Source organism: Pseudorasbora parva, chromosome 1 (assembly GCF_024679245.1).
Source record: "Pseudorasbora parva isolate DD20220531a chromosome 1, ASM2467924v1, whole genome shotgun sequence".
NCBI classification, from domain to species: Eukaryota; Metazoa; Chordata; class Actinopteri; order Cypriniformes; family Gobionidae; genus Pseudorasbora; species Pseudorasbora parva.
The window spans coordinates 1,835,957-1,852,215 of NC_090172.1; the positions used below are offsets into that span (position 1 = coordinate 1,835,957).

General features: G+C 41.5%; 1 protein-coding gene across 1 annotated transcript; it reads left to right on the forward strand.

Moving 5' to 3' along the window:
• Nucleotides 1-1,122: 1,122 nt before the first annotated feature.
• On the forward strand, nucleotides 1,123-13,702 carry LOC137082707 (polyunsaturated fatty acid 5-lipoxygenase-like). Its single transcript, XM_067448087.1, has 10 exons — nucleotides 1,123-1,291; nucleotides 1,450-1,584; nucleotides 1,696-1,899; nucleotides 2,098-2,184; nucleotides 2,369-2,538; nucleotides 2,642-2,754; nucleotides 4,552-4,557; nucleotides 10,176-10,276; nucleotides 10,372-10,542; nucleotides 13,465-13,702. Exons 1-10 carry the CDS (start codon nucleotides 1,127-1,129, stop codon nucleotides 13,642-13,644), a joined length of 1,332 nt encoding a protein of 443 aa, XP_067304188.1. The 5' UTR covers nucleotides 1,123-1,126; the 3' UTR covers nucleotides 13,645-13,702.
• Nucleotides 13,703-16,259: the final 2,557 nt, after the last annotated feature.

Here is a 16,259-nt window from a genome sequence, read left to right on the forward strand (position 1 = left end):
TGTCATAAATCTTGAAAGCTTTGGACGCAGACTTCAGTTTGGTTTCCTTTTAAAGAAGATACTTGACAGATTATTACTGAATTGAAAAAATGCACAAAAATATTTTTTATATGAAATATATATGTTCTAAAACTTGTTTTACTCTAAGACTGACAGAAAGTCAAAGACATATATCTGAGTATCAACATCTGAGGGTCAAGGTTACTCTTTCACCGTAAGTCGTCTTGCGTATGTTTGTTCACTGGAAGTTAGTTATTTTAGTCTATAAAGTTATAAATATGGCTATTTTTCTCACACAAACCCAACGCTTCCCTTCAGAAGGACTTTATTAGCTGCCGGATCTGTGTGGAGCACTTTTATGATGGATAGATGCATTTTTATTATGGATAAAAGGACTTTAATAAACTTTAAAACAGAAACAAACATTCACTGCCATTATAAAACTTAGAAGGACATTTTTTTATGTAACTCCGATTGTATTAGTCTGAACGAAGAATATCATATACACCTAGGGTGACTTAAGGGAGAGTAAATCATGGGCGAATTTTCATTTTTGGGTGAACTATCCTTTTAACATAACAGTGTACATGACAGTGCAACTGTATGAATAAATGTTGGGATTTTTTCTTGTCAAAGTTGGAAGGAGTGGCGCCCAGACATCCCTAAGTGCATAGATGGCGACGTTAAGGACCTTCCTCAAGAAATTTGGTTTGATCCAAATAAATCTTCAGAGTTTAAATGGAATCTCTTCAGAGGGTAAGTTTGGGGAAATGTGTCATAGCCACAGTCCTTGTTGAATTTTTCCTCAGTTTTCCAGAATGAAGTTCAGAACAAATACAGTACCATGCAAAAAGTGTTCATGTCTATAATTATATGTTATGCATTCTGTTCCAGGTTTCTGGATGCCGCTCTTGGCAAATTAAAAGGTTACATATATCCCTTGAAAGACGTGGCAGATTTTGAAAAGATATTGAAAGATTTTGAAAAGATATTGGAAGATTTTAATATCGAGAACAATCTAGGTTGGATTATTTCTCCCTTTGTCAAGAAAGTTTTTGTTTTTTTCTTAATTTAAACAAAAAATATTTAAAAAAAAATCCCCTTTGAAATCTCCACAGAGACTGTGATGCAAGACTGGAGTAAGGATTACATGTTTGGCTATCAGTTTCTGAATGGCTGCAATCCTGTCATGATCAGGAAGTGTGAGGATCTTCCAGAAAATTTTCCAGTCACAGATGAGATGGTGGAGGGCTCTCTGAAGAGAGATGTCACACTACAGCAGGAATTAGAGGTTAGAAACATTAGACATTCATCACTTGAGTTGGTCAATTCAATATCAATATCAAATACAAGTGACATCCTTTACATAATTTAGTTGATTCAAATCAGTATTATTTTAACCTACACACTGTTTGTTCTAAACTATACACCTGTGTACACTGTTTACAGGCAGGAAACATCTTCATAGCGGATTATAAAATACTGGATGAAGTGCCAACATCCAGCCCTCGGCTCTATTTGGCTGCACCCATCTGCCTGCTGTACAAGAACAGATTGGACCAAATTGTCCCAATTGCCATTCAGGTATCTGTCCCATATATAATCAGTATCAAATGAAAACAAGTGTTAAATAAAAATTAAAAATGCTCCTCTGAAGTAAAAACGTTCTGCTTGGCTTTATTATATCTGAATCAGCTCAGTCAAAACCCAGGGGAAAAGAGCCCAATCTTTCTCCCAAGTGATAAGGATTATGACTGGATGCTTGCCAAGATGTGGGTGAAATCTGCCGACTTCATTGTACACCAGTTGGTCACACACCTTCTCAAGACACATCTGATATCAGAGGTTTTTGAAATGGCCATGTACAGACAGCTCTCTGCAGTCCATCCTGTATACAAGGTACATGTCTTGATATTTAGATTCAGTGCTAAATTGAACATTGTGGTTTCATGCAATGTTAAATTAATGATGAAGGATTGCTGGGTCTGATATCCTTGCCTTTAATTTAAACCATGGTGTAATGTTAACCCAAAACCACCAAGAAATGACATAGGAACCTCTTTTGTTGTTGCTATATGCATCATTTGCTTCTTACAGTTACTCAAACCTCATGTTCGCTTCACAATTGCAATCAATGCAGCGGCCCGTGGAAAGCTTGTCAATGAAGGCGGGGTCTTCAACAAGGTAGCTTTACAACTAATTTAATATGTACACACATAAACAGCATCTTTCTAGGATCCAAAGCAATTCTATTCATATTTGAATGTTCTGACATTGACTGGCAAGCCATTCCTTGTGTCACTTGAGTAGGCTAAATAAGTGCTGAAAATATTTATGCAAAGATTAACTGAATTCTTGGTATCCAAAGATCAGTAGCATTGATGTCACTGGGATGAATAAAGTGATGCAAAGTGCCATGGAGACTTTAACCTACGAGTCCCTGTGCTTCCCTGAGGCCATAAGAGCTCGAGGAATGGAAGATGTGCCCATGTACTATTATAGAGATGACGGCATGAAGATCTGGAAGACAATACACTGGTAGGTGGTAACAGTTCAGATCCAGTTTACTAGTGCAAAAGTACAAATTAGTCCAATGAAACGTTATTTTCATTAATTTAGCGCTTTTTTGATCTTCCTGTAGTTTTGTTACTGATGTGGTCGAGATCTACTATGACAACGATGAGACCGTTCAAAAAGATGAGGAGATTCAAGCATTTGTTAAGGATATTTCCTTTGGCATGAATAATTCTGACAGTGAGTACAGGTTTAACTTATCAAAGTCCCTGTGTTCACCTGGCATTAAAGGAATAATCCACCCCAAAATGAAAATTTTACATTTATCGCAAACGCCAGACGTGAGTGACGTATACGAGCGCGAGATCACTTACGCCAGATCTTGTAGAGACCTCACACACAGGAAGCGATGTCTCTACACTAGATCATTTACATTGCCCTTCCAATCCGGAAGTGCTGCGCTTTCAGGGCTGTTGGGCATGGTGTTGTATTTGAGGTATATGAAGTAAATACTGCTCGGTTTATCCAACCTGGTCTCATTGGCAAAACATACCTGTGGCAACATTTTTGCAAACCACAAAATAACTACCAATAGGTACATATCACAACAGTTTCAAAGTGAAATGAACACTAGAGGCAGTATGACATTTTTTTTTTACCATAGTCCTAGCCTGACAAGCCAGACCCACATCAAGATGTTTGGTCTGGAAACTCACCATTGACAGGGCTCAATCCGAGGGGCGGATAAACGGCTGTCTTTCAAACTCCCTCTGCACGCGATAGGATAGCGCTACAACCAACCTGAGCAACGAAGGTGAAGCAGAGCTTGTTGACAGATTAAACATTCACCGGTTGGCTAAACTCCGAACACATCTTCCCTTTTTAAGAATGACTTCAGTGCCGTTCTTTATTCTTTTCTCAGAGAAAAGCTTAACTCCAAGTCTTCCAGAGTCGCGGTCAAAGCTGATTCGAAAGACAGCCGCCATTCGCCAGTTTCTGTGTTTACTTGAAGCACGCAAACGCAACTCGGCCGTCATTATGGCCCCGCCCACCGACTCTATACACGACATGATTGGTCCATCCAGATTGTGAGGAATACAGCTCAGAAGGGTATTGAGAGTTCCTAGACAACACTTGCGCGCAGATTAAATTTGCTGCCGCTAGGGTGCGTCTAGATTTCTAGGCTACCATAGTCCATGATTTGTAAACGAATACATTTTGGAGTTTGCGTCACTTAACCAGCTCCATATGTTCAGATTTTCTGACCTATTAAGCTTGCTCTATAGCTCAGCTGGTACAGATCTGAACTTGCCATGCTGAAAGCTCGGGAATGAATCCCGTGAAAAACAGGTCATGATAAATGAGCTGAAAGACGAGTTCAAAACACATGCTAAAATGACACGGATATAATCTTGTTTTTGTCACATTTGCTTTTGTTAACACTATCGGGTAGGTTTAGGGTTTAGTGTGGGTGTACGTTAAAAAACCAACGTAACCAGATTCACGCACATCTGTTCCGGAGAAAAACTAGGCTTTTAGCACCACCCATTGGACATTTCACTTTGAAACTGTCGTGATATGTACCTATTGGTACGTATTTTGAGGTTTGCAAAAACGTTGCCACAGGTACGTTTTTCCAATGAGACAAGGCTGGGTTTATCACACAAACCGATCGTTTCGTGTCTTAAGACATCAATGTGTCGTCACGAGCCGCATGGTTTAATTTGAATTTGTCTTTGCATAGTTTTTTTGTTTTTTTATTTAATAGAATTAGACCCCGTTGACGTGTTTATGCGTCAAAACTTAATGACATGCGCCTTACCCCTACACTACAGCCACGGTTAAGGACTGTAACCACATCTCACATATTCATTCTAAGAACATACACACGTTATCTCATGTTTAGACCTTCCCATACCTACCTATTGTTCTTAACTGTCGTTTTAATTGTAATCGTTAGCATTGTATCACTTGCAAAAAAAAACATTACTATAATGGGCTTTTAGATGGTAATGTTAGCATCTTTATTATTAGTAGTATGCGGTCAAATTTTTCCTGATGCGTCTGTCGTTACTAGCAACCATGCAGCTTTACAGGGGGTGTGGCTTATCTAAATGAGATGTAAATGAGCCCTATTGTCACTCCCAGCAGGTGAGAACAGGTGAGAACTGCAAAACTTTTAGAGGCTGTTTTCTCTCGTTTACACTTTTCTAAAGGCATACATTTCAGATGGACACAACTTCTCCAAATATTATCAGATTTCCATGTGTTACACATCGTTGGAAAGCTTGGAGACTACACTTTCAGAATATGTGAATAACTCAAAATACCCCAGAACCGACTTGTGTCCCTACTTTCCGTGACTGGTCACATATGACTGACAAACAGCAACAGTTGGAGTTAAAAATCTCCCTTTGTGTTCTACTGAACAAACAAAGACTCCTACACCTTGGATGGCCTGGGGATAAGCAGATAAATTTCAATTTTTCATTTTTGGGGGAACTATCCCTTTAGGATGTGTTTTGGTCGATCCGATCACAAGTGAACAGTGGTAAATACAGATGTAAACGTGGTCTAAATGTTTTGAGCTTGTCCACTTTCGACTAATTCCAGAGGTAGTCGAAAAGGCATTTGACCGGATTGCTTTTGTAGTGTAAACACCCATGGTGTCAAAAGCACTCAAATAGGGCTGCACGATATATATATATATATATATATATATATATATATATATATATATATATATATATATATATATATATTTCAAAATCAACTTAAATTGAAAAGGCACATTTCACTAATAAGATTTAAAGGTCCACTGAAATCAAAATGTAAGTTTTTTAGCTTTTAGTGTGACTGTGTTAGCCTTAAAGTTATGAATGAGCTGGTTCCACAACTATGACAAAATTTGCATTTAGGAGATATAAGCATTCAAAATTTACAGTCTCACACTTCCTTTAAAACAAATCTCAGATTTTGGTGACATCATCGCAGACTTCACTTTCTCGTCAAATTTTCTGTCAAAATGCTCTCTAAAATCTAAAGCCCGCCCCCTTAAACTGCTGAAGCTGAAGCTGAAATCGGTCAGTTGTTAACACGCATTTACTAATTTCTACATGGTGAAAGGCACATAGCAACTATATATGTGATAGGAAACGATTCAGTGTAAATATGCTTTCATTTGAGGCGAAAGAATCTGTTATCACGTTTCATATTCACACACCGCAGCAGCGCCACACACACCCCAAATGCTCTGGTCTAAATCTGGACTACAGACATGAGAGTGCAGCGCGGATCATATGCGCAAGACTGTGCAGACAACAAACATATCGGCCCATTTGAATTCTGCACCGAATGCTGCATTTCAAAGCGATATGGAGGAGATTATGATGGTAAACAGTGTTAGAGGAAACTGGCTTTACCAAACAGAGAACGGTCCGCTCTTGCGCTTTAGTCAAACTGTATATTAACGAAACGCTATTGGCTGTTTCAAAAAAGGGGAGGAGCTGCTAACATCTGGAGCCGTTTCAGGGGAAATTACGTCAACACATTGAATAATGCGGCGCGTTTCAAGGCACTTCAGTGGGCCTTTAATTCATCATAAAAACTATTGAAATATTATGTAACATAGTTACCATAATTTTTTTAAAGTAAATACTGTGTAATATTTTTACAGTGTAGATGCGTGTAATGAAATTGTGTTATTAAATTACAAAATGAATGTAATTGTTGTATTATGGACGTAAAATGTGTAATTCAATTAGTTACTAATCATATTAAAAGGAAATTGCTTTGCATTGATAAACTAATCCAAACCATATTTATAATGGGTAACTTATAGCAGTAAGCAATTACATTTCCAAAGTAACCTTCCTCAGACTCAACACATTCTTTCTGTTGTGTGACTACTGTCGAATTTCTTTAAATTGTCATGAATTTAATTGTACTTCCTGTCATTCCAATTCCAATTCAACTTCCTGTGGGGCAGAGTCAATTCAATTCAAATTCCAATTCATGAATTGAATGGAGGCCAATTCTGAAATTCTGAATTTTGCACAAGCCTGGTCTATGCAAAGCAAAGCCTTTTCAAGACAAACGTCTCGGTTACGTATGTATGTAACCCTCGTTCCCTGAAGGAGGGAACGGAGACGTACGTCAGAACTGAACCGATGAATGGGATCTGACTTTAGAGACCAATCCTACTTTGAGTGTTTAAAAACGTGCCAATGAAATTTGGCATGCGATCCACGCATATGGTACGGAAGCCAGGGCTCCAAGCAGGGAGGACAGTCACTGCTGTTTCTGCAAGACCCATTCAGAATGACTATTGGATAACGCTGGGAAAGCGTGCCTGTCTCAGGAGATGGAACGCTGCAGACCACGGCCCCCTGAGGACATGGTGGTGGAGTACACATAAGGACTAGCCTACAGGGTAGTGCAACATATGGCAGTCTCTGGGGTGGTTCCAACCTAATTGTAGGGGGAAAGAACACGCCCAGAGACGACAGAGCGGGCTCTGTCCAGGGAAAGACACAGGGCTAGCCCGAAGAGTAGCTGGTACTGTGAATAGACGCACGTATCAGGCCCAGAGGGCGGGAGTGGCATTTGCAAGCCGACACTTAGAACGGGCACTTAACGCTCCTGGCCACTGAGGGTGAGGATGCGGGAAGATACCGGCTCTACACGGAGGCTATAGAATATAGCGAACGTGTTAGGTGTCGCCCAGCCCGCAGCTCTACATATGTCAGCGAGGCGCCTTGAGCCAGTGCCCAGGAAGAAGCAACACTCCTAGTGGAGTGCTCTTACTCCGAACGGGCAAGGCACATCTTGGGACTGGTAAGCCAAGACTATAGCATCCACTATCCAGTGGGCTAACCTCTGCTTGGAGACAGCCTTTCCCTTCTGCTGGCCTCCGTAACAGACGAAGAGTTGCTCTGAGGTCTGAAAGCTTTGGGTGCGGTCGATGTAAGCGAAAAGAGCGCGGACCGGACACAACAAAGCTAGGGCTGGGTCTGCCTCCTCCGAAGGCAGCGCTTGCAGGTTCACTACCTGATCTCGGAATGGAGTGGTAGGAACCTTGGGCACATATCCGGGCCGGGGTCTCAGGACAACATGAGAGTTACCGGGCCCATGCTTCCCCACGGACTTACCGGCGGGAAGCGCACCACTCAACGAACAGGTTCCACTTCAGAGCATAGAGGCGCCTCGTAGAGGGGGCTCTAGCCGAAGCGATGGTATCTACGACTGCTTGTGGTAGTCCATCTAGAACCTCCACGTCCCGTCCAGGGACCAGACATGAAGATTCCAGAGGTCTGGACGCGGGTGCCATAGAGTGCCTTGTCCCTGAGAAAGAAGGTCCTTCCTCAGGGGAATGGGCCAAGGAGGGGCTGTCGCGAGGAGCGTTAGTTCTGGGAACCAGGTCCGGTTGGGCCAGTAGGGCGCAACTAACAAGACCTGCTCCTCGTCCTCCCTGACCTTGCACAGTGTCTGTGCAAGCATGCTAACTGGGGGAAACGCATACTTGCGTAGGTCCCGGGGCCAGCTGTGCGCCATTGCATCTGTGCCGAGGGTACCCCGGTCAGGGAATAGTACCGGTACAGTACTGGCAATGGGTCGAGTCTGGAGAGGCAAACAGATCTACCTGTGTGGCTCCGAACTGGTCCCATATCAGTTGGACCGCCTGGGGGTGGAGTCGCCACTCTCCCGGAGGTGTCGGCTGGCGAGAGAGCTCGTCGGCTGTCTGGTTCAGCCCACCAGGGACATAAATGGCCCGAAGCAACCTCAGCTGCTTCTGACTCCACAGGAGGAGGTGGCGGGCGAGTTGGAGCAGACGACGGGAGCATAGACCACCCTGGCAGTTGATGTACGCAACGGCCGTGGTGCCTTCCGTACGGACCATTACATGCTTGACACGCAGTGGCCCCTTGAGGCGGCGGAGTGCCAAGTGTACTGCCAGTAACTCGAGGCAATTAATATGCCAATGCAATTGCGGCCCAATCCACAGACCTGCAACTGCATGCCCGTTGTACGTGGCCCCCCAGCCAGTGGCAGAGGCATCCGTGAACAGCACAGCATGCCTGGACACTTGTTCTAGGGGCACCCCGGCCCAGAGAAACGAAGTGCTGGACCACGGGTTGAAGATTTGGTGGCAGTAAGGAGTCACTGGGACCCGGTATTGACCGCTCTGCCACGCCCACCTCGGGACTCGGCCATTGAGCCAGCTTTGAAGCGGTCTCATATGAAGCAATCTGAGTGGCGTTACCGCGGCTGCAGATGCCATATGCCCCAGGAGCCTCTGAAAGAATTTCAGTGGGACTGCTGTCCTGCCCTTGAACATATTCAAGCAGTTCAACACCGACTGGACTCGCTCCTCGGTGAGGAGCCCTGGTCAGAACTACCCTCGTGCAGTTCGTGCATTCCAGCGCTTTGGCCTGGTGGACCTGCAGGAGCGCCATGGCGTGCAAAGCTGATGCGGCTTCCCCACAGGCTGTGTAAGCCTTGCCCATCAAGCCGGATGAGAACTTACATGCCCAGGAGGGGAGATGCGGGGCGTGCCTCCAGTCTGCAGCGGTCTTAGGACACAGGTGCAGCGCAACCGACCGTTCGACTGGAGGGATCCCCTCGTAGCCCTTAGCCGCACCACCATCGAGGGTAGTGAGGACGGAGGAGTCAGTCGATCGCAGGCGAGCGCTGTAGGGCGCCGCCCACGGCTTCGTGAGCTCCTGATGCACTTCCGGGAAGAATGGAACCAGGGTGGGGCGCTGAGAACCAGCGCGGGCCGTCCCGAGAAACCAATCATCCAACCGCGAAGGTTCGGGACGTGGTGGAGAGTTCCACTCAAGCCCGACACTTGCGGCGGCCCGGGCAAGCATAGCCGTAAGCTCCGGGTCGGACTCGGGCAACGCTGTTACACCCGAAGGGGTCAACGCAGCCGAATCTTTATCCTCGGAGCCCATTAGCTCGTCCCCTGATGCAGCGACTGACATCTCATCGTCCGCCGGAGCCCCGAAAGTGACGACTGGCACTCTGCGCGGGCAGTTCTCTATCACTTTTGTAGACTCATAGCCAAACACTCTTTGTAGAAACAGCAAACAACTGTTCGGCTCTGAAGTAGAAAGCGCTGATCTACCACTCCACTTCCTGTTTTATACCCACGCTGCGGGGAGGAGCATGGAATGCGTGGATCGCATGCCAAATTTCATTGTTTTTAAACACTCGAAGTAGGATTGGTCTCTAAAGTCAGATCCCATTCATCGGTTCAGTTCTGACGAACGTCGAACGTGACCGACTGAAAGGGAACAGGTCGTCACCACTGTGCAACACATTTAAATCTACTCTTAAAAGTAAAAAAAAAAATCCAAAAATGTACTCAAGTAAATGTACTTTGAGACTACCACTTCCGCACACACTATCACGGCAGAAACAAAAGCTGCTATTCTCTGTGTTTCTCCGCCATCTCTAGTCACATTCGTATGTAAATCAAACGAGCTTATTTTGTCCATTAGATCAAAAGATCTGAAAAAGCTCAAACATTTACCTGCCCATAGACCCTCGCCTAAAAGAAATCAGGATTGTTTGTATTCTTGTATATGCATCTTTGTGTGGATCAAGTCACTTTTAAATGTGCGCACAAGGTTAATGTATACCGCCACTGTTTGCAGAGTTTCCAGAGTCTCTGAAGACTCGAGAGGAATTAGAGGAGTACCTGACTGCTGTGATATTCACATCTTCAGCACAACATGCTGCAGTCAACTTTGGACAGGTGAGATTACAGACTTTCATCTGTTGGAGGGTTAAAATTTCTGGATAATATCTATAATCTAATATCTGTGAGTAAATGTTACTTTTATGTTCTAGTTTGACTGGTATGGCTGGATCCCCAACAGTCCTTCCACCATGCGCAAGCCGCCTCCAAAACATAAGGGTGAAGTGGATATGAAGTACATTATGGAGAGTCTGCCTGACCGTGGATGTTCCAGTGAGGTTCTAGGAACAGTTTGGGCCCTCAGTCGGTTCCAGAAGAACGAGGTATGACCTCTAATTTGGATATACTTTCCACTTCAAATAGCAGTCTACAAAATCTAAATAGTCAGACTTACTTAAAAAAGCATGCAAACCAATTGCCATTAAAAAAAGGTAAGAAGTGAAAGGGGAATAGTATGTAGTACTGAAAAATGCTTAGTTAGTATTTTATACTTACACAAGAGTTCTAGTAACAAAAAATACTATATAAAGAGTACTTTTATTAATTTATTTTAGATTTACTCTTAACTTAGTATAGCTACCATTGTTTTGTTTTGATGCTGAATGTTGAAGTCTGTGTGTGTTACAAATATAGAGGAATTATATCAACCCAATTAAAATTTTCACAGGATGTTTATGACATAAGTGTCAGCAATAAAACTGTAAAAAGATACTTTTTCGGCATGAAAACTAAACTATTGCTCTAGTAAGAAGTTAAGTCACCTTTTAAAAGCAACTATTTATTACTTCCCCTAGTTAAAAACTTTGCTGTTGTTTTTGCTGTTTCTTCACTGAATCAATTGGAAGATAATTACAATAATATTCTAGTTCAAAGTGCCCAACAAACCTTGCACAAGGCTCAACCACTGGGCAGATCTTTACAATTAAAGGGTTAGTTCACCCAAAAATGAAAATGATTTCATTAATTACTCGCCCTCATGTCGTTGGACACCCGTAAGATCTTCATTCATCTTCAGAACACAAATGAAGATATTTTATTTGAAAGCTGAGAAAGGCTTCAGATAGGCCTCCATTGGCATTCAGTACATTCCCACTCACAAGACCCATAAAGGCCCTAAACACATCGACACAAAGCCCATCTCACTACAGCGGCTGGACAATCATTTTACAATGCAACGAGAATATAGCCTGACAAGCCAGACCCACATCAAGATGTTTGGTCTGGAAACTCACCATTGACGGCTCAATCCGAGGGGCGGATAAACGGTTGTCTTTCAAACTCCCTCTGCACGCGATAGGATAGCGCTACACCAACCAGAGCAACGAAGGTGAAGCGGAGCTGATAGATTAAACATTCACCGTATCCGGACGGCTAAACTCTGAACACATCTTCCCTTTTTAAGAATGACTTCAGTGCCGGTCTTTGTTCTTTTCTCAGAGAAAAGCTTAACTCAAGTCTTCCAGAGTCGCGGTCAAAGCTGATTCGAAAGACCGCCGCCGTTCGCCAGTTTCTGTGTTTACTAGAAGCACGCAAACGCAACTCGGCCGTCGTCATTATGGCCCCGCCCACCGACTCTAGACACGATGTGATTGGCCTGTCCAGATTGTGAGGAATAATGCTTGTTCACACAAGTTATTGCTGTGAACCCGACGTATGCGTGAGAATATGACGGAGATCGGCCGCTCATGACCCAGAAGAGGGGGAGCGAGACCGACACGGAAGACAATAACTTGCCGGATAAAGTCATTATTTAGATTTTTTTTCACACAAAAACTATTCTCGTCGCTTCGTCAAAGGATTGTCCAGCCGCTGTAGTGAGATGGGCTGTGTGTCGATGTGTTTAGGGCCTTTATGGGTCTTGTGAGTGGGAATGTGCTGAATGTCAATGGAGGCCTATCTGAAGCCTTTCTCAGCTTTCAACTAAAATATCTTCATTTGTGTTCTGAAGATGAATGAAGGTCTGACGGGTGTCAAACGACATGAGGGCGAGTAATTAATGAAATCATTTTCATTTTTGGGTGAACTAACCCTTTCAGACATTTAGTATAGTAAACTAAAAATAATTAACTTGCTAGGCCTACAGGCTGAGGGTAACGCATGGAAGCTTGTTTCCACTACAGAAAAAAACATTTTAAAAGATAATTTTAACTTTTTATCTCACAAATGCAAGTTTACATCTCGCATTTCTGACTTTACATCAAGCAATTCTGAAACTCACAATTGAGAGAGAGAGAGAGAGAGAGAGAGAGAGAGAGAGAGAGAGAGAGAGAGAGAGAGAGAGAGAGAGAGAGAGAGAGAGAGAGAGAGAGAGAGAGAGAGAGAGAGAGAGAGAGAGAGAGAGAGAGAGAGAGAGAGAGAGAGAGAGAGAGAGAGAGAGAGAGAGAGAGAGAATCCCACTTGATGCATTAAAGACTGGTTGTAGATTTCTGTCATTTGTAGATTTCTCAAATTTTCAGAGCCTAATCCACAGAGTCATAATTGTGGGAACAATATATATATTTTTTTTATTCTGTGGCAGAAATAAGTTTCCATAGTAAAGAGCATCAAGGTTTGAGTTTTAAAAAAAATAGACCAAAGAGGATGCTGTGAAATCTATGCACTGTAAAAAAATTGTGTTGGTTTTTGTTGGTTTAACTTAAAAAAGTAAGTAACCTGGTTGCCTTAAAATTTTGAGTTTATTGAAATTAAAAATGTGAGTTGATACAATGAAGGAAATTGGTTTAATAAATAGAAACTCCAAATATTTTTGTATCTGAACCACATAAAAAATTTGATAAATCATGAAAATAGCACAATTTGGCATGTTTCACTGCGTCATCAGAAATAACACACACATAATTACCCAATATGCTTACAAAATCTTTTAATAATATTTTAATAAAGGTTGTCGAATCTCAAAAAATGTTCATTGTATTAACTCAAAATTTTAATTTCAATGAACTCAAAATTTTAAGGCAACCAGGTAACTTTTTTTCTAAATAATTTTTTTTTACAGTGTGTAGGCTCAAATATTATTAGCTCACTGTAACAAAAATCCATCTACTTCACCTTTAAAATGTACATTAAAATTGTCTGTAGATGTCATATCAACACTTAAATCCCCAATTCTTTCCTGGGATGTTTTATAAGCTTGTCTGAGTAAATGACAGTAACCAAGGGGACAGAACTTAGAGAAGGGCCAGCTTACCTTGTAAAAAGAAAGAAAGATGTTGTTCTGCTTTCTGAAGAACTTACTTTTTTCCCAGCTGTTCTTAGGCATGTATCCAGATATGTTATTCACAGAGCAACCAGTGAAGGAAGCCATAAAGACTTTCCTCAAGAAACTAGATGAGGTGACCAACATCATCAAGAGCCGGAATGAGGGATTAACAATGGAGTATTGTTATTTGTCCCCAGACAAAATCCCCAACAGCGTTGCAATTTGAGAAAATACTTGTAGTGTTCATGGCCAATGTGTGCTTGACATAGAAAGACAGAAGAACAGCTCTACTTAAAAGATAAAGTATTATAAAACACAGAGCATTCTGCCTTTTGAGGCAATCTTTAGAAATTATGTTTGATTAATGTTTCTTGTATTTGACTCTGTTGCTGGGAAATAAGTGATATTACTTTGTAACGCCATCTGTGCACGTATGTGTCTTATCTGAGGGAAAGAAGAACAGTTTATTTGGCTATGCTTTCAAAGAGCACACATAATCTTGTGTTATAACCCATTTATTATTGTCTTTTTTATCCTTTTCTTTTTCCTATAAACATACATATTCATCCATACTGTTGTATTCATTTATTCATATTCTTTATTTCTCATGATATATTGTTTAGATCATAAACTATTTTAGATTTATTTTTTACATATATGTTCATTTTGCTCTATATTGTACGCATGTTTTGCTGTTGCTGTGTGACTTACAGTAGAATAATTTCTTTTAGTATGAGGTAGGGTTTTGCTGATAGAGGTCAGCTGATAAAGAATTGCTGTTATGGACGTGAAATATTTGTTTCATGAATGCTGTAAAGGAGTTGTTTTGAGATTGTGAACATCTCTGACTGCACCAAATTTTTGTTACATTTGTTTTTCTTTTTTTCCTCTCATAATAAAGAAAGATTTAATAAAATAAAGAGAAATAATGTTTTCATTACATCTTATATCAAGAAAATGTTTTGTGATCTCATGACAACTTTATAAATGCATTTCTCTGATCCTTGCCATCTTATAAATGTTACTGTGTGTTTTCTGTAGCTTTATCAGTAAATTATGCCAGCCCATTTAGTCATTTATTAATTTTTTATTTGTTCATCTATACCTGCCAACAAATACAAATATTGAATTCACTGCTGGATGAATGGGAGGGCACTTTAGTGTATATCTTTTTGCAACGTTGTAGCGAATTAGCTCTTAAGGGAAATATGAATAATTATTCATAACTCGTTATGATTAATTATGAATATTTGAATCATTTAAATAGATTAACTTTATGTAGCTACATTAATATTGCAATCAATCAATCAGTTCGTTTGTGAACATTTAGTATTGATTATTACTTAATTCTAAGAAAAGGATATTTTTCATGGCTACAGAAAAAATATACTTCCTTTGTATTTACATAAGCGCTTAGAGCGCATGACCAGATCGATCATTTAAGGGACAATTTGTTTGCAGGCAGGGAGTCAGAACCAAACATATATTGTGCACAAACTTTAATATCTATAAATCACGAACGAGACATGAAACACATACATACACAAAACATACATAGCAAGAGTTGAAGTGAAAGTGGTTAGAAGAACCGGGTCAGTACAGATGGATGAAGTCTAAAGAGTCTAAAACCTTGAGAAAGAAACCATCGGTGACTACAAGCCCCTTCGTCTGAACAAAGGGGTTTACAGTTTTACTCACTACACAGCAATTTGTTTTGCGTATGATACTTGCATATGGCTTGAGCCGTAAGTTCGATGGTTTGGTCTGATGGGTTTTACCACGCATGATTCCTTCCGTGGTGAGTCAAGGAACGACGGTGAACTTGCAGAGTCTCTGATGGTCGAAGAAGGTCCACATGAAGTGTTGGGGCCTGCTGGCACAATAGCCGTGTGTGGGCCTCGGGTTTCTGGTCCAGCACAGCACATGGCTCTGTGTATGGAGGCCCTCCCTGCTGGTGTGCTCAAGGGCCAGCCACGATGACGTGTTGGTTCAGCCAGAGAGAGAAGAGAGAGAGAGGGCATCCGAGCACTCCTCTTTTTAAGGTCACACCCTCCTGAGGTAGACTTGGCCAATGAGATTATTGTGATTTCCAAGCGGGAAATTCCTCTGGAGATTTTATGGCTCTTTGTTTTTAAAGCTTGAATCAATGGGTCTCTGCTCATTCATACTCTAATTAATGCAACAAACACACACTGCATTCTCTGAATAACTGACATACATGGAAGTGTAAGTCGTGAAGTGAGCATTAATTTGATAGGAGACATGACATATATGAGGTTGAACTAGTAAGTTGTTAAGACAAAGACAAAAAGATGCAAAATACCATACAGAAGAAACATTTTACAAGACAGTTATGTGTTTACATTAGGGCCGGGACTCGATTAAAAAAATTAATCTAATTAATTAGAGGCTTTGTAATTAATTAATCGAAATTAATCGCATTTTAATCACATATAAATATTTGACCTGAGAACAATGAGAAGTAATTTTTCACATGTATTTTTAGTATACAATTGAATAATGACTGAAAACATAAGCTTAATCAACAAAATATTGTTTATTTATTTCAGTCCAGCAGACCAGTGCAATGTTTGCCATTAAGTTTAGCAAAAGCATATTTGTGATATTTGAGGCTCGATGTGCTGCGGTGATACGCAAATTCCTTGTTGTATAGCTTACACACTACCATGCTCTTGACGACGCTTCCATTCTTTCGTTTTTTAAAACAAAATTTCCCATCCACGGGGCCAAGCAAAGCGGTCTCATCAGCTTCTTCGTTCATGTTCACGCATGCCCTGCGTCTCAATCAGCTCCCTAGTTCCCTAGTCAGGGCACTGATCA